Here is a 19,283-nt window from a genome sequence, read left to right as displayed (position 1 = left end):
TTTTATTACCACATCTATTATCTAAGTAATTATTCCCACATCGACCTGACTCGACACGACAAATAATAACTTTCAAATAGATACTTGTTAATGGCAAACTTTAATACACATTCACGTAAAATTGACATCACCTAACAAACAAAGTGACAAGTTTTCCAATTTGTAAAATAGCTTGTTTACAAAACGTAGACTGGAGTTACAAAAATATCTAGTTCACTTTGGGGTGTAGCCGTGCGCGCTCTCAAAGGCGGCGAAATTTGGCAACTTTGCTCTCTCTGATACATTGCAGTCGAATTCAGCAGTTTTTAATGGAGTGGAATACTTCTATTACTTATATTTTAAGACAATTTTGCGATTTTAAGTTTTTTTTTCTAAGATTTTAATTTCTGTAATGGTAGTGGCGTGAAGAAAGAATAGGACCACTCCATCTCTTTCCCACGGATGTCGTAAAATGCGATTAAGGGATAGGCTTATAAACTTGGGATTCCTCTTTTAGGCGATGGGCTAGCAACCTGTCACTATCTGAATCTCAATTCTATCACTAAGCCAAACAGCTGAGCGAGGCCTATCAGTCTTTTCAAGACTGGTGGCTCTGTCTACCCCGCTAGGGATATAGACGTGATCATATGTATGTATGTATGTAATGGTAATATAACTTATAGCTGCCTCTAATTCTCCATGCTGGGTATGTCTTCATAAAACCTTCTATGGGCCTGTTCTAGTGCATTTTACATTTTTTTAAGTAGTAACCGTCTGATCTGTATCCTATATTAAGTAGAAAAACTAAAATACTCAAAAGCCACGATCATCTTGACGGCCTAATGATGGAATTGCGATTGACTGTTGTTCTGAACTGTCTCAAATCATCACACTGCTTGAAATATAACACTTCTCGTCTTTGCGACTAAAGTTTGGTACAAATTTTAATCCTAATTAACTAACCTAACTGTAAGACAACTAAGAGAATTTTATGAAATATTTTTATGTTATTACTTTCAGTGACAGAGTAAGTATCATTGAAATAATTTTAAGCAGACTTTGAGTTATGAAGATCAACAACTTAGGATGCAATATTGGTTATATTTTAATAAGACTCAAAAAAGTGTTACTTCTACAATTTGCACACTAAAACAGAATCTTAAGACTATTTTCCTTGTCGCCTTTTCTCGAATCAGCCGCTCGTTGGCCGCTCGCCAAATCTGCTTATATGATGAAGTGTGTGCTCTGAAGCTAGTGTAAAGTGCTACTTTGAAATGGACATATGTAGGATTCTAGGAAAAATGACGAATAATAGATAGATAATATAAAAAAATAACAAAGAATGGATGGCTAGGTGGACAATAAAGTGAGTAAGAGAGTGAAGTATTAAGAGATTTAGAGAGAACTTACGCTCAAACATCACAAACAAATTTCTGATGGCAATCATAAAGCAGCGTTTTAATAACCCGATGGTGTCTGTATGCATTGGTACAAATTGATAGTTGGATCGGCCTCTGTTGACTTAGGACGTCGGTTGGCGATTAATTTCATTTTTGGCGGCCGATGCGTCGCAGACTCATTTCAATACATCTCTTGCTCCATAACGCGTAATGATTTATTCATTCGTTCCCCGTACAGATCAGCTCTTTCGATAATTTTTTTGAAAGCGCCATTATTTTTTTCTAATTTGCCTATTCTGTTCTTTTTTTGTGTTTTCATTTTCTTTTCAAACCCGTGAATAAGTAGAGTCGTCATTAAAAAAGAATATTTTTCTCAATTTCTTTTTTTTGAGATATGTAGACATAGTAATATTGACCGCAAAACATAAGCCGCATAATTTGTTCAACATAGCACAAAGTATCCATCTCATCAATTTCAGAAAACAAAGCGTTTTTTTTTCTCCAAGAACAATATCAGATATCTTTGATGGAAAGGCAACAGGATACTAACGGCGAATTAACTCGAGAATTTCAAATTTTTATTACGAGTACTCAAAACTCTCATAAATTGCCGAGTTTCGCGAGTCCGCTTAAAATTTTTAATAATTTCCTAGCGGAACGAAATTTACATAGTATTACCATTACAATTCTTTCTGCCTTTGTTTTTGAACAAAGCGAGGAAAACAAACGAAATGATAAATATATTGTTATATTGTTAAAACCGTGATTTATTGTGGAAACAGGTGAATGCATACGCGGAACAACTCGATGATAATGGCCCATAAAATACGGTAGTTAGAAATATTAGCGCGTATTTTGTAAATACACTGAACAATGATAATGTTGTTCGTTCAGATGATGAGTTGTGAATGGTTTGAATAAACAGTTTATAACTTAATTAATTAAATTAAAAGTAAATTTGGAACGTCGGATCGGTAAGGCTTAAATGCGTGATGCGCAGAAGGGCAAAGGTTCAAATCCCACCTTAGCCATGTACCAATGATAATTTTAAACATTATGTACATTAGTTTGAATACTAACCGACGCTCTTATGGTGAGTGAAAACATCGTGGAGTACTGGATGTGTAATCATGGATGCGGAGGTCAAATGGGAGTCGCTCCGTGTAAAAACCTGACTTACTCAATCTCGGACCCTTGATCAAAGGCATACCCTGGGCTCCTGTCTATTATGGTGAGGATGCAACCGGGATTAAAGCTAGGAGAAAGCAAGAGCTTAATTAGAAAGTAATTAAGAAAATGTAAATCCCGAAATTGATTTTTTTTTGTTAAAATTATGAAAAACTTAGAGGCGGAGTTAATGGTTAAAAAGTTTAATCAACGTTCAACTTCTTTTACAGACATGTAGTTGAAAAAAATATAATACGAATTTAAACTATACCAAAAAGAACTACAGCTTATAGTTAGAAGAAGCAAGCGAGTAGAAACATTCCTCAAATGGCCGTATAATCGAGACGCTTAACTAGAGGAATTGAGTAACATTACCATCGGTTGACTGAACTATTGAAAAGTCTTAAGCGCGGCCATTATCCTTTGATTGTTGAGAGCTTTCAATCTGGTAGATTGTGGTTCTATCTTCAGTTGGGTTTGTTTGTCTCTATTACAATTCATTATGTATGTCAAGGTGGGTTGGTAAATATTAATTTGTAAGTTCGTATAAATAGGTAGGTTCTTAAATTTTAAGTGAACTTAATTTAATTTATTTTGAATTTCATTCCCTCCGTTGAGTAAATCGCCCCATTTTCCCAGACATCTCTTTTAATTTCTGGTCAAATGTCCTGGAATAATCCGATCATACGAGTAATAATAAATAGTAGTTAATATGATTATTATGGCTACAGAGACTTGATGCATACAGAAGTATGTAGTATTAAATTATTTAAAAAATAATAGCGGAAAGAATAGTTCATGTAGTTCCCAGCACCAAGAGAATAATAAGGAATAGAACCGAGTGGTTCTATTCAAGGGAAGGGAGGCAAGGGATATAGATGTAATTTTATGTATGTAGAGAGAGAATTGAAATTCCACAAGAACCTATTATCTATACAAATGTTACAAAAATCTTACCCAAAGGGGAGACAGAGATTTAATCTTCCATCTTATTTTTTTCTTCAATTACATTCATCGATCATCTCTAAAGGTAGGTAGGTCGTAAGAATAAAGTAAAACTTTTACTCTGCATTGAACAAATTGCTATAGATCTTAGCATACATTGTGAGATTCAAGATTTAACTCTAGAACGGATGAATATCTGTCGAGATAACATGAGTGGTGTAGCACGTGACTCGTTATGGATTTCCTAAAGGCGGTCACACAGTAGACCGATAGGAATTAGTTTACATTGAATAAGAAAATTTTTGAAGCAAAGATTTAAGTTTACAACATAAGCTTTATCAGTGAGATTAAGAAAGCATTTTGGAAAAATGATTGAGGAAAATAAAAAAATTATTTTTAATTTGAAAACATCTATATTCATACAATCACGTACATACCCCTTGCGGGGTAGACAGAGCAGTCTTGATAGACTGATAGTCCAGGTTTAGCTGTTTGTTTGGCTAAATGATAGAATTGAGATACAAATAGTGACAGGTTGATAGCCCATCGCCTAAAAGAAGAATCCCTATCGATTAATCGCCTTTTACGAAATCATTAAAAAGAGATGGAATGGTCCTATTTTTTTTTCTACACGCATCATCATCGAAATCACATCACATTTACTTACATGATCTTTTTTATAATGCCACGAGCAAATCTATACTAATATTATAAAGCTGAAAAGTTTGTTTGTTTGTTTATTTGAACCAGCTAATCTCAGGAACTTCTGGTTCAAATTGAAAAATACTTTTTGTGTTGAACAAACCTTTTATCGAGGTAGGCTTTAGGCCGTACAACATAGTGAATGTGAAAAAAACGGGTAAAATTATTCATTCTTGAGGGCTTCAATGATGCCCAAAATAACTATTCCACGCGGGCGAAGTCGCGGTCACAGCTGTCACTTATAAGAGAAAGTACAAGCATACAAATTTTATATATAGCGACATTAATGTGCCACCGCCCTAATTCTGACTTGAGATGGTGCAGGCCGGATTAACATAATGATAACAGCGGTTCATTATGTTTTATTGCGTAATCAGAAATTATGACGAAGCCAACATTCGGGGCGGTATATTTAATTTTTTACTTCATATAAATATATTACTATTTGTTGGAACGTTTGAAAAAGACACAGTTTTAGTTAAAAATAAAAACTTAATTTTATTAAATAGAGTAAAATAAATGATAGTGAGAGTTAACCTTACTGGTAAATGGAACTCGAAAGCTTAGGTTCAAAGTCAAGAATTGCAATTGTGGTCAAAGGCAGTTAGAAAATTAGGTAACAGACAGCCTAGCTATTGCTAATTGTTTATTTAATTTTGGAATGGAATATGCTCCATTGTTTAAGATAGACCTTCAGTCTATTTGGAATGAATGGAAAAGAGTTCCTAACTCTTTTAAATCTGCATATGAAAATTATACATCGAGTTCTGCTAGCGTTGCAGACGTTGAGTAAGCGGCTTATCCATAAGGATCTATACGATTACGAAGTCGCATGAACAGACGGAATGACGGAACTGATTATTTTTATTTTAGAGTAAATCTTTCTTTTTTATTAATACTAAATTACGTCACTATTTAAATCTCAATTATAACATTTAGCCAAACAGCTGAACGGGGCCTATCAGACTTTTCAAGACTTTTGGCTCTGTCTACCCCGCAAGGGATATAGACGTGAATCTATGTATTTATGTACTAAATTACTTATATATATTAACGTATACGTATTTTTAACTTCGGGTAGGAAGAGTCAAAAGTCTTAAAAAGACACGAAAGCCACCTTCAATAAATTATTTTAATGTATAAGTCATAAGTGTGGAAGAATAGAAGTAAGAAAACAATATAAGGAATAAAGAAAAGTTGTAAACATGGGATTCCGCTGGTTCTATCAAGCCTGTGAAAGTGTTTATAAATGAAATCACACGTACAAATTACTATAGTTTATTCAATAAAGGTATACATAGGGATATCGAGGATATCGGTATCGGATAGGTACACACTAGCGATAATACTACGATACAAAGTGAGTTCAGACATTCCGTCTCACGAATTTTAATAACTTGTAAGATACCTTCACACAGATGATCAATTCAATTCTGTTAAAGTCTAAGAACCTATTTACTATGATCCTGGTTGGGTGAATCAGTGTTTTACACGTCCACCATCTGACTGATCTGCCCTTTTTTTGCTTACCTGTGCAGAGGAACCGAATTGTATCATGATGACACATGTAGTAGCCTCAATAAACGGTTTCCTAATAGTTTATATCAACTATATTACTGACTTATATATAATGGCAATTTTAGACAAATGGCAAGTTCAGTTGCATGTTTTTTAAATACCTGAACTTGCTCACCATAAGGCAGATTGAGGTCAAACATCTGACTGACTGATTCTCTTACGGCGAGGAAAACATCGGGAGGAAACCTGCACATTCAGGCAACTGGATGTGTAAAACCTGCAAAGATTGCGGAGGTCAGATGGAAGTAGCTTCGTATAAAAACCTGACTCAACCAATCCAGGATTCATGTTCAAACGCATACCATGGGCTCCTCTCCAGACTCATGAGGTTGCAGCCGGGGCTCAAAACCAGGAGGAAGAAGACTGACTAACTGATTGACTGAAATTCACCACACAGCACAAACCCCTGGTTCAAGACATTTAGACCGTAGGTTCCTTATGTGGTGTAAGGGTGCACTAAGGGAGGATTCCCCAAAATTATCGCGATAGTAAAATTAAGCGTGATCTTGCGAGCATACCTTCTCGTTCTCAAGTTTAAAACCAAATAGACATCATCAACCATAATATCATGAGACAGAATATCCGTACATTGGTATACACCACTAAATTGCACACCCCTTATTTGCGAGGCAAGTCGAGACGGCTCCCAATCGAGTTTGCTATCATGTGCCCCATTCTTTAGTGTTTGTGTTCGTGTATTCAGTTCTTTAGCTTGTATTTGATAGTGAAGACGAGTTCGCTTGTTGGCCGTCTCCCTTGATTTTGTAGTAATTTCATTTAGTTCACGTTCGAATGAAATACTTTAGAATATTTTTATTTTGTACAGTTTTGTGACTGTCTACTTAAACTTTAACTTAAATTCAGTAACTGATTTGAAAGTGCCTTGATTATTGATTATAATTAAAGTGATTAAATTCTCAATTACTATGATAAATTACAAATCATCCTAGCATAAACTCAAGTAATTTTCTTTACAGACACAAACATACATATTATCACGTCTTTATCCCTGCGGGGTAGGCATAGCCAACAGTCTGACTGATAGGCCACGTTTAACTGTTTGGCTTTATGATAGAATTGGGATTGAAATAGCGACAGGTTGATAGCCCATCGCCTAAAAAAATAATCTCAAGTTTATAAGTTTCTTTACAGACATATTTTAAATATTCTACATCAAAACCGGAATTCTTTTACGAGACATTGAAATCTTTGGTGTTAATACAATATAATAGCTGCAATCTCGATTTGCCCCAACATTCCCTCATGAATACAAACGTATCCCGCATCGGACTAATCACACGGATAATCGCAAACAATACTTTCCAGGATGTTAAAACCATTCTGTTTAATTTATTTTATGCTCGGTTTGTGTGATTTCAATAGCGGGATCATTTCGTGCTTAGCTGACATGAGATTAGTTGTAAGTTGTTAAGTTAAGTATAAAATTGTCGTGTCATTCACTGATAAAGTTACTGAGGTTTACTTAATAATATTGTTGTCATTCAAATATAGATATAGCATATGCTAAACCTCGTCTGTGTACACAGACAAAGCATCTTTACACCTATTAAAAGTGAACAAAAATTTTAGTATGAGTGGCTATGAAAGAAATAAATTGAACGGTATTACATACACTGTGCATAAATAAAAAGAATCATATGACCAAAAAGTGATTTGATTATTGTTTTATAATTTTAAAAACTTTTATGATTGCACTTAGCATTTTTAGTTTCAAATATATACACTCGTTACTTAAATGTTACTTTTCTATAACTAAACACTTAGCGCTAATCTCATGTAAACTTTACAGTTACCAATTACTACATTCTGTAACTACCACTAAACAGGAAACATCACTTATTGCTGACAGGTTATTATAAAAATTTACAATATAAATAATGGTTAGGAGAATGTCGTATAAAATGTTTTTTACAATCTAAGCACTACAATGTTCCATCGTTGTATTCCTATACTTTGTACAACTTTACAAACTATTTTAATACTGAGACAACTTATTTATAACGCATATCTGATATTGGCTGTGACTAGTTATAAAATAATTAATAAATAACAAGAAAAATTGTCAGTCTTTGCGTAAATATTAACTTAATCGTGTGAAATACAAAAGTATTGTATTTAATAATATCAAAATTCAGTACTTTATAAAGTAAGAAAACCTTGAGCCAGGATTAATATAAAAATCCTAATGGACTAATGTTAATCTTTACTTCGTATAAGATATAATAAAAACGTATTACAGGACTAGAACAAATATTGCACTATCTGGTATCCTTAAATTAATACAAATCAGTTCAACATATGCAGAAAAAATGATGGAATGAGTAAAAAAAGTAAGGTTTTTCAAATATAAATTAATGGGTATTTAAAAAGTACTTAAGGAAAATATACAGTTTCATTGAAAAAGCATTAAGTCTACATATTTTACAAAAATTTACATAACTACGTCAATTTCGACTTTTGTTAAAATTTCTTTCTCAGATGTCATTTCACGAAATATCGTTAAGTCCTTGCAAACTATTCGTTTATTAATGTCATTCAAGAGCAAGGAACGTTACATTATTTACGGAAAAGTTATTCGTATTCTTTTTCCAATCTTTTATCAAAAATTTTTATTCATTTTTATAGCGTCTGTATAGTTTCTACTTGTCTCAAAATAATTCGCACACCAATTAAGACTTTACTTTTTCTTGTTTGAAGTTCATCACAAGATTATTTAATTTACAAAGTATCTGCATGTTCTAGAATCTAACACTTAGATACGAGTATTATAACTTAAACCTCAATTATTATAAGTTTCTTAATCCAGTCTATTTTAAGACAGTATTATTATTTTTCAACTTAGTTTAAGGTAAATTAGTATAGTTAGCTAACTCTTTTCCACTTTTATACATAGAGGTCAGAATAGGATCTAGATTATGGTACTCTTTCCCAGAGCGAGGCCTTAAGGTACTGGTAGGCTGGCGAGGTAACCTGAAAATTTTTATCCACATTTTATTGACGAATATTAATCATACACAAGCAAAAGCAGAAAATTAAAAAGTTCAAAGTTAGGAAGTGTATCGTATCATAAATATAAATCATAATTTAAGTAAAACCAAACAAAATACTAACCTGACACCAGTTTCTGATGACGAATGCGAAGACGTCAATGACAATGTTTCGATGTAATCCGACATATCTGATGTTCCGCTTGATGTGCTGTGCGTATCCATAACTCCTACAAAATGACAAGTCAAATAGAAACAAATTGTCAAGTACTTTAAATACGTATTGGTAAGAAATGAAAAATAATGTTATGTACCTTTGAATTGCTTTGGAGGCAAGACTGGAACTTCGGCTTCAGCAGATGAAGATTTTGCTGGTACATTTGCTCTATGAACCTGCATAGACAAGTCTCGCAATGGATCCGAGGACTTTGATTTTCTGGGTAAAGATGAGTGGAGACAGCCAGACAGATTCCCTCTCATCCTTCTGTGCATCATGTACTGATAGCGTGATTGTCCTGAGGTCAATGGTAATTCAAACTCATTATACTCTGCGCCATGCTTTAGTGAACAACTTGAAACTCCAGAGTCATTAGAACTAGACGAGTCTCGGTTACCACCGGATTTGCAAGGAACGCTACATGACCTTTTAATCTGAGCGTTATCCATATGCTTATTTCTTAAGTGTGGTGCTTCTTTGGATGAACTTTCCTCAGAAGTCTTATTATCAGATTCTGAAGACTTGCAGCAATCGTAGCACTCTCTTTCATTATCACAAGACGATGACGTTCTTCTGTTTTCAATAGCTAAGTTTCGTAAAGTTTCTAAAGAAGATGATGTAGCATGGCTTCCGATGCTGCTATCAAACTCTTTTAGATCTTCTAATAGTCTCCCAGAATCAACGGAACTTGAGCGTTTTTGCAACATTTCTTTGTTATTATTTCCAATTAAATTTTGTACACTAGATCTAATGCCGCTGCCGTTCAATGTGGGTATACTTAGCGATTTTTCAATTTCAACACGTTGAACTTTTTGTAAGGGATGTTTCAAACTTTGAGACCAATTAGGATTTGGAGACATAGGTGTGTATCCTGGATTAGGGCCAATAGTTCGATTGCAAGTTTCACGTTGCATTTCATTAGTAGGCTCCATGAGTAAATATTCGTCACCCTTGTTTTTACATCCATCTTTTTGTTGATTCCCTGTTTGAGAATGGCAACATTTGGAGCATGATTTTGTTTTTTTAGGTAAAACTGTTGCTGCCATTTCTATATTTGCACTCAAAGCATCCAATTCAGTTTGAGTTACACCAGCTTTCTTAAGTAAATCTTTTGCATTTTCATAGTATTCTAATGATAAAGCAAATTCTAGGTTCTCATAGTTTGCATAAGGACCTTCAAACTCTTTTTCACTTTTAGGTTCAATGTTTTGATAATTTGTATATTCTTGTTCCTGAGATGTACTCACAGGTTCTTTATCTATAGTTGAATTACTTTGCCTATTCGTTTTTCTTGTTACATCTACTGTTGCATAGAGAGCCATTTCATTTAATTTTTGATTTGTCAAAATTTCCGTGCTTACTTCATTACCAGTAGGTCTCTTACAATATGGAAGACTTATAAGACTATTTGCCCAATTTGTCACTTTTTGACATGGACACTCTACTGGTTGCAGGTTTTCCTCACACTCTACTACTACAGGTTTCTTCTTAGAACCAAATTTAAGAATACAGCCACAATTTTTCTTCAGAACAAGAGCTCCAGGTGTAGAATTTTTCGTAACTTGGAAAAGGTCATCTGTTAATGCTTGTTTTATACGTTTTGGAGTATCATAATATTCCGAGTTGTCAACCTGGAACGAAAATATAACATAAAATCTATTCTCTATTAATTTAATTTAATTGTTGTGTAGTGATACTGCATACTTACCTCAACGAGAGCTGTTTTAGGAACGTCATAATTTTCGTAAGGTCCCACTTTGGAATTATTTATGTAAGTGTTATCGTTAACTGCGCAAGTGCAGTTATGCGTCGTAGGTAACGGGGCTGGAGGCTTCTTGTGATCTAGATATGGAGGCTTAGGTGGTCTCAACGGAGGTTTGCCGCAATGACACCCTTCCAATGTTCTCTTGATAGCCTTAGGACTTAAATACTCGGTGCTATTTGAAGAATTATCTGAACTGCTTTCAGGTACTGGATCCATTGTCCACGCTGGATTGAAATTAGTTCCGGGAGTAAGTGCTACTGTTGAAGATCTGGACATTGCTCCAAGTTTCGTCAAGCAAGTATTACATCGTTCGAGAGTCACATGATCAGCTCCACTCCACAACGGTTTGGGACAGTCTGTATCATTAGGTCTGAGGTCATGTTCATCAAATCTTCTTTCATCAGAAGGCCAGTATGGCGAGACTCCACTACAATCTTCTCCAAAAAAGTTTTCTTCATATAGGCCGCTTGACGTATCAGGCAGAGATTGGTCTATTGTATTGAAATCAGAGAGACGAGTATTTGGCCGTGATTTGGATCCTTTGTTAGTGCCTGAAAAAAAAACAACAAATCTTTTCAAGATAAGAACAATTCTGTACAGTTAGGCCAAGAGTATTTTTTTGTACTACAAAGTCCAATTCTATTATTAAGCCGTCCAGCTGAACGTGGCTTTTCCGTCTAATGGCTTACCTTTTCGTGAAGTAGAAGTGCGTTGCAACGACTGGTTTCCATGAACTGCGAAATCGAACAAGTCGGTGATATCTTGAGCTTGATCGGTGATGAGCATGTGAAGACCTTCACCTTTCCCGCAGTGGGAGCCACCTTCGAAACAAAATCTCCCGTCCACTACGCCATACCGTCTGGAACCAAAATGATATTTGTGAGTCGTACTTATTTATATCAAGAAAACAAAAACATCGAAAGTGTATTCTAGACGAGATTCGGTCATTCAGTTGACTGAAAAAAAAAGTTTACATGTTTTGTAGTGAAGTTATATAAATAAGTAAAAAGTAAATTCTAAACGCTTTCCTATACATTTTTTTATTAAAGATAATAATGCTCGATCATTTCAACATCGACACATTTAGTTTTATTTTAGGAACTTTTGAAATTATTTATATGACAATTTTAGCAAAAAACAATTTGACGCAATAAGTTCGTGAATTCAAATTTTGTAAAATAATAATTTTGCTTGTATTTTGCTAATATCGTACAATGTCATTTGCAATTCAATGCCCACTTACATGAATATTTACCCATTACGTTTGAGTCTTAAACTAATAAATTTTAAAATAAATTGTCCAGAACACAATAATAAAGAGAATTGGCAAAGAAAAGGATTCAGTTTATCTCCGCCCTGTTACGATTTACAATGTTTAAGATTTCGACCACAATTTATAACGCGTGCTGTGCATAATCGTATTTGGAGCGTCTCAAAAGTTGGCAAAGGAAGGGCAGTGAGAGGAGCCAAGACTGGAGCCAAGAAGAATGCTATGTGTTGCGGAAGTCGAGAGCTATTAAGTGTTGCCGGCGGCTAGACGTCTGTGGGGCAGGAATTAACGTATAGGAAAAGTTTCGTCGTATTTTTTCCGTTATATATTGAATTGGGCCATGAGGAGGGACTTTTGAAACAAGGTCATAGACATTATAAATATTAGCGACAAAGCGGAAATTGTATTGGGCATTGTTTTTTTTTTCTAGATCTTTTACCAGATATTTAAACAAGCCACCTAATGCGTGCAATTTAAATTATTTCTTACCGTAACAAATTAAAATTAACCAACTGTAACACTTCAATGTACATTTCATTCTCCTTTAAAATTTTGACTTGTTGCAATTTGTATTCACCACGTAATTCAGATTAAACACAATTTTTTTTCACGCGTCTTTTAAAATTGAATAAAGAAACATGTTTTAAAATTTTTTCGTTGCATAATTGTTAATGTATGCAAATAGAAATTAACGTAAACTAGACTAGTTGAAAAAAAATTTAAAACTAAGCTCGAAAAGAACAAAACTATTACCTCAAATGAGCCAGCTCCCAAAGTCCAAGCAAACGGGGCGGCACGCCGCTAGTCAACGCGAACCTCCTGCCCTGGAGGTGCAACCTCGCCGGTCCAGCCGGCAACTTCTTCGACCCCCCACTCCCGACCATCACCAAGAACTCCTTCGAAGACCCAAGCTGCCCCCCCACTTTCACTTGCCACGCTATCAGCCTTTCCCTCGTCTCAAACGCCAACACCACTGTCACGTCTTGGCATATTATTGCTATAGTGTTAGACTCTTTGTCCAGGGTGAATCCTGACTCGAAACCGAGGAAGTGTTGGAGTGAGAGGGACGCTTTCGTTTGTCCTTTTTTGAAGCGGTCTTTCGGGTCGCGGTAGAGTTGGAGGTGGAGGCAATCTGAAACAAAAAATATCGTATGGTGAATGATAGAATAATTATGAAATTGTTTCTTCAAAATAATATAAATTTCCATATTGCATAGGTCCATATTAAACTGAGTATTATATAAAATTAAATATATTTCTCTAATGGAAAAACTGAATGTAGTTTTTCCGCTAGTAGTCTAAAGGTATTCCTAAGCCTTCATAATAGCCGACCAGCAACTGAGAACTGCTGGACCTAATATTTTTGTCATCTTATAATTATCCCATATTTGGCGGGATTTATATGTCGTACAATTGAAATTGATGTTTATAAACACACAAACAACAAACAAATGAAATTGATGTTTATAAACACACATTTCACAGAAAAAAAAAAACTAAAAAACTACGCTTTATTGCTAATCAAACTAAAAAATAGAAAATAAAATTTAAAGACAAAGGAATTATAAAACAGTAGTAGCAAGTCGAACAATCGGTTATAGTCAATTACCTCCGATTAAAATTATAACAAAATTAAATTTATAAACAAAACAATTGAAATCTGAGTAAAAAGCGTGGGGTGCCTGATGTAGTAAATATTAAAATCATTCTATTAGCATATATTTATGACAAGAGAGTTATGAAAATGAAGTAAAATGCACCCCACGCTTTTTACTCTGATTTAAATTGTTTTGTTTATAAATTTAATTTTGTTATAATTTTAATCGGAGGTAATTGACTATAACCGATTGTTCGACTTGCTACTACTGTTTTATAATTCCTTTGTCTTTAAATTTTATTTTCTATTTTTTAGTTTGATTAGCAATAAAGCGTAGTTTTTTAGTTTTTTTTAAACTATTATTTATTTTCTATTTTTTAGTTTGATTAGCAATAAAACGCCTAGTTTTTTAGTTTTTTTATACAATTATTTTTTGGTAGAAGTGTTAACTTCCTACTACTTCTACTACGCTGTATAACTATCTTACTAGAAATGACTTTCGCAACCATGCGCCCATCACCGGAGGTTTTCACAACTAACTTTCTTAAAGTTATATGTGGCCTGATTGGATTAAATCTCATAATATTCTCATCATCATGATTCTTTTTTAGGCGATGGGCTAGCAACCTGTCACTATTTGAATTTCAATTCTATCTTAAAGCCCAATAGCTGAAGGTGGCCTATCAGTCTTTACAAGACTGTTGGCTCTGTCTACCCCGCAAGGGATATAGACGTGATTATATGTATGCATGTATGTATGATGATTGTTAAACCCAGTTGAAAAGAATTTTATAGTGATAAATCACTGTTAATAATATTTTTGACTATCCAGCAAACATAACAATTTTCGATTGTGGCCTTGCCAGGAATCAAACCACAAGATTAAGAGGCAGATTGATACAGGAACAAAAATATTTCAAACATACCTCCACTGCCTTTACAACCAGGAACGCAACAATGTTTATCTGAAGACATCGTGGCACTTTTGTAGTAAAATCTGTCTTTCACAAAAACAAACACAAACTTGGGACTCCTATCTCAAATAATCAGGTACTTTTTACAGGAGTCCTATCTCAAAATATCTGCACAACACAGTGAACACAGTCAGAGTCCAATCTCAGATGATAAAATCACACGAATATCCGGAAGAACAAAGCTCGACTCAACGGAAGATTCCAAACTCCAAATAACGACAAGTTATCAGCACAAAACAAAGTGCAAATAGGTAAATACACAGGCACCGGTAAAAAAACAGAAAGAAAGTTTACAGGTGTTAGAATCGAATTCAAAACTTACTGCAAAACTTATTTTACATAAATAAACAAACTGTCACTCATTTTACAAGCGAGTATTACAGTGTTGCTATTATAAATATGCAAAAGTTACATAATGTTAATTCAAGAATCGCATTAATATGTTAAATACGTATTAAATATCGCAAAGTTCTGTAGGTAGTAACTTTATTCTTGTATTGTTGTAAATTTAGTTGTTCAATTTTCATTTATTACTTTTGTTTTATTACTTATATATTTTTTATTGTTTTAAAATATTCTACTAATTCTACTATTGTTTCTAATGGTAATTCTAAATGGAGCGATGCGATGAAATAAAAAAGCCTCAGGTTAATAGTAACATTATATGGAAATATATTACATCTCTTTTTGGACTCCTTATACGTCAGAACTTCTTGGTTTCTTGTATGGAGATTACTGGCACTGGTGCTATCTCTGTCTCTCTTACTCTCATACGAAGGATCTAAAAATGAATTTATTAATCCTGGCAGTTTTAATAAGGATAATGAGAAACTCTTATCAAAATATTGCATTGTCATCGGTCCTTGATACGTGTGCAAAGTTTCAAGTTGATCAGACGTTTAGAAATCAGTGAAAATTAAGCTCAAAGATTCCGTTACATACATACATACATACATACATACATACATACATACAACCCAAGCTAATAAAAGCGTAGTAAAAAGGTTTTCCGTCGGTAATATGTAAAAATGTTAGCAAATTAAATATTGAGAATAATAGCCTAAAATATGAATGAAGTGAAAGTAGTATGCAGAGATTGCGGCGAGTGGAATGATGTAGTCACCGCCTTATCCTCCGAGAATAAGATATATGTACAATTGTACATACGTATAATATTAACGTTAGTCATGTGTTTCTAATTAATCTTGACATTAATTTGTAAGGATTTATTAAGGATTAATAACTAGTTAAATAGAAATATTTTAATATAATAAATAAATAGCAGTACTGTTTAAGAAGAAATCTCCTGCAATTTTTAAGGCAAGATTTATTAGAATTCTAATAATCAAATGTGACTCCGAAACAAGGGAAATATAAAAGGTTTGAGACATAAAACACTGTTGTTTTACGATCGCGATAAACTCTGAATATTACATCAACTTTATTGTGAGCTTTTGACCCCATTTTTTCGTCGCGAAAGAATGATTTAATCACCTTTTTATTCAGTCAACGAAAGCAATATCATTTAGGAAAAAATGCAAATTTGAGTTGTCTTTTGTAGGTTAAAAATACAATCCTACAAGTTGTTAATATGCAATTTATAAATGAGTTTAAATTGTGCAGTAGTGCGATTTTCATGAACATCGTTTTGTATAATTACCTGTCTTAAAGTTACGAGGAATTTTTAAACTATTCTAAGTTAAATTGATTAGTTTGATTGGTAATTGCCGCTGTCTCAATGAGGAAAAACATTGTGAGGAAACCTACACATTTAGGTAACTGAATACATACATTCATACTTACCATCACATCTGTTTCCCATTGGGGTAGGCAGAGACTATGGGATTCCAATTGCTACGATCCTTACAGACCTCTCCCGCTTCCTCCACACTCATTACTCTGAATGGTAATAAGGTAACTTAATGTGTAACCATAATTCAAATTATGAGGCTGATTTCAAAGACACGCTTTAAATCAGCGCCGGCTCCACGCGCGCTTTTACAATTATCCTATATAGTAGCCCCGTTTCATAGTAACGCAACTCAAACGCGCCGGTCGTAAGGCGTGCGCCGGCGCCAGCGCTGCCAAAATGCACGTTCTTTGCAAAGAAACACGACTTTCGTTTCACAGCGCTCCGCCAGTCTATTGCGTGGTTTTTAACGCGCTCTCAAACCAGCCTGACAGGTTCTCCTGTAAAGATGGCGGCGGTCGGAAGGGAGTCAAATCGTTTAACAACGTAAGTTACTCAATCCTGGACCAGGGGCAGACCAAGATGCAACCCGAACTAATGACAGGAGGATGATGTTGTGACTTAGCGATAATAAACAGAGTTATGAGCTTAGGGAAGATCAGTAATAGTGCTGTGTGGTTTCTGCCACTTTATGATAGAATTCCATATATTTTCCATGGATGTTGTTAAAGGCGATTAAGGAATGAGCTTATAGACTTGGGATTCCTCTTATGGGCTATGGGCTAGCAACCTGTCACTATTTCAAACTCAACTCCATTGTGAAGCCATGCAGCTAGTGGCCCTTCAGTCTTTTGAAGACGGTTGGCTCTGTCTACGCCGCAATGGAGATAGAAGTGACCGATGACATGGAAGTTCAGTAAAGATCGTAATATTATAATGCAAATCTACAATGTTTACCTACAGCCGTGCTAACTCGTACAAAATTGTATAATGATTTTATCATTTTACGAGTTAAAATGATCTTAAAAGAAACAAACGCATTTTTATTTCTTCTTATTCTCGTGGCAAGAAGATTGTATTATCCCGACTGTTTTGTCCAATGAACTAATTAGCGAGCTGAAACAGCGGTTCTTGGAAAGAAATAAAACTAAGTTAGCACGAAAGTGGTTCAAGTTACAAACTTTACAGTATTTTTACGGTCGCCGACTATTTTCAGCGTTTTTATAGACAACCGCTGGATTTTTACGCTTTTTAATCGTAATTTTTATTTGTTTAAGACTATGTTTATTTAGAAGATTCTGTTACTCTAGTTCATGTTCGCATTGACAAATATGTAGTTGAGGTTTTTAGGCATGTTATCTTTTTTATATTAAACCTGTAACTGAAAACAAAATAAACCTAAGCAAAAATGTTAAATGACTTACCTAAGGACTTAAAAACATAAAATCTTTGACTTTGTTGACAGGAAGACTTAAAAATTATATCTACACCAAAATTTTGTAAATTACTTAACTTTTCGAAAACTACACTGTTTATTTGCGTCAACATTTTTAAAAATTATTTATAAATTCGTTTTAGGCTTATCATAAGTGAATTATTGTATTCTTTGCGAGTCAATAAATATCTATAAACCGGTAACTTGTGTAAAATTATAATACCACAAATGTATTACATGTCTGCTTATCAATTGAAAATCTTTGCATATGTTTTGACGGCATCTTTGGTCGAGTGAAAACTTTCTTTTTTCGGAACCCATACATACATACACATGGGGTAGACAGAGCCAACAGTCTTGAAATACTGATAAGCCACGTTCAGCTGTTTGGCTTGATGATAGAATTGAGATTCAAATATTGACAGGTTAATGAAGAATCCCAAGTTAATAAGCCTGTTTCTGAATCCCATTATGAATATTTACTTCTTCGATCGAGATCTTGGATGTTTGAAGAGGAACAAAACAAAACTTTAAACACTATAAATAAATTGAATCGTTAATATAACGAAGTTAATCATTGGCAATGATTAGATTAAAGTTATTATGACAAAATCGTTAAAGTTCTGGCAATCCTTTTTAGAGGTAGGTATGATTCCAAAAAGTGAACGTGCCAAACCTCATGTAAGCAAGAAGATCCTTAGTAAAGTAATAAATTTTAATACAGTGAACAAAAGCCAATCACCTCAGAGTTATGCTTCCAACATACCGAATACTTCCAGTATTGAAAAAGCTTTTTAATTTAGGGGTTCCGAAATTTCAAATAACATTAAAACAAACTACATACATATGGTCACGTCTATATCCCTTGTGGGGTAGACAGAACCAACAGTCTTGAAAAGACTGAATTGACTGACGTACAGCTGTTTGTCTGTTTGTTTACTTTGTTTGTTTTTAAAAAGTGCCGTGTGGTTTCCGGCACCATTACAAAAAAGAATAGGACTACTCCATCTCCTTCCGACGGATGTCGTAAAAGGCGACTGAGGGATAGGCTTATAAACTTGGGATTCCTCTTTTAGGCCATGGGCTAGCAACCTGTCACTATTTGAATCTCAATTCTATCACTAAGCCAAGCTGAGCGTGGCCTATCAGTCTTTTCAAGACTGGTGGCTCTGTCTACCCCGCTAGGGATATAGACGTGATCATATGTATGTATGTATGGGAAAAAGATGGAGTGGTCCTATTCTTTTTTGCATTAGTGCCGGGAACCACACGGCACTAAAAACTATTTTCATTAAATTGAGTAGGTATCGAAGCAGTTAGGATAGTGGTATAAACCTTATAAAGTAAACAAAAGCCAGACATCTTAGACTTACGGTCCCAATAAACCGTATGAATCAAGTATTGCCGGAAAGCCGATAAAAGCCGTCCCGTGTCGCGCATGGTTTACGAGGCAGAGGTGAATAGATGTGTATTTAGTACCGCTTAGAGGCCGAACCGTAGGGTAAAGTTAAGAGTTTATGTTCATATCTCTTGTTTGTTGTTACATGGTATTTTAA

The 19,283-nt window shown here is 34.5% G+C and overlaps 1 protein-coding gene across 1 annotated transcript; it reads right to left on the bottom strand.

Moving 5' to 3' along the window:
* Positions 1–8,635: 8,635 nt before the first annotated feature.
* On the bottom strand, positions 8,636–15,598 carry LOC106137461 (uncharacterized). The gene is made up of 7 exons (XM_060948868.1): positions 14,555–15,598; positions 12,785–13,163; positions 11,451–11,620; positions 10,705–11,312; positions 9,094–10,627; positions 8,904–9,009; positions 8,636–8,762 (listed from the first exon to the last, which is right to left on the bottom strand). The coding sequence occupies exons 1-7, from the start codon at positions 14,601–14,603 to the stop codon at positions 8,636–8,638; spliced, it is 2,973 nt and encodes a 990-aa protein (XP_060804851.1). The 5' UTR covers positions 14,604–15,598.
* Positions 15,599–19,283: the final 3,685 nt, after the last annotated feature.

Source organism: Amyelois transitella, chromosome 17 (assembly GCF_032362555.1).
Source record: "Amyelois transitella isolate CPQ chromosome 17, ilAmyTran1.1, whole genome shotgun sequence".
Taxonomy (NCBI): Eukaryota; Metazoa; Arthropoda; class Insecta; order Lepidoptera; family Pyralidae; genus Amyelois; species Amyelois transitella.
This window is presented reverse-complemented; position numbering and strand designations above follow the sequence as displayed.

Bases quoted from the DNA above. Each gene is read 5' to 3' on its own strand.
- LOC106137461 (XM_060948868.1), bottom strand. From the start codon at position 14,603: ATGTCTTCAGATAAACATTGTTGCGTTCCTGGTTGTAAAGGCAGTGGA. The intron at 11,621-12,784 runs GTAATAGTTTTG...TTTTGGTTCCAG, and splicing joins TGGGAGCTGGCTCATTTGAG to ACGGTATGGCGTAGTGGACG. The intron at 9,010-9,093 runs GTACATAACATT...GTCATTTTGTAG, and splicing joins GCCTCCAAAGCAATTCAAAG to GAGTTATGGATACGCACAGC.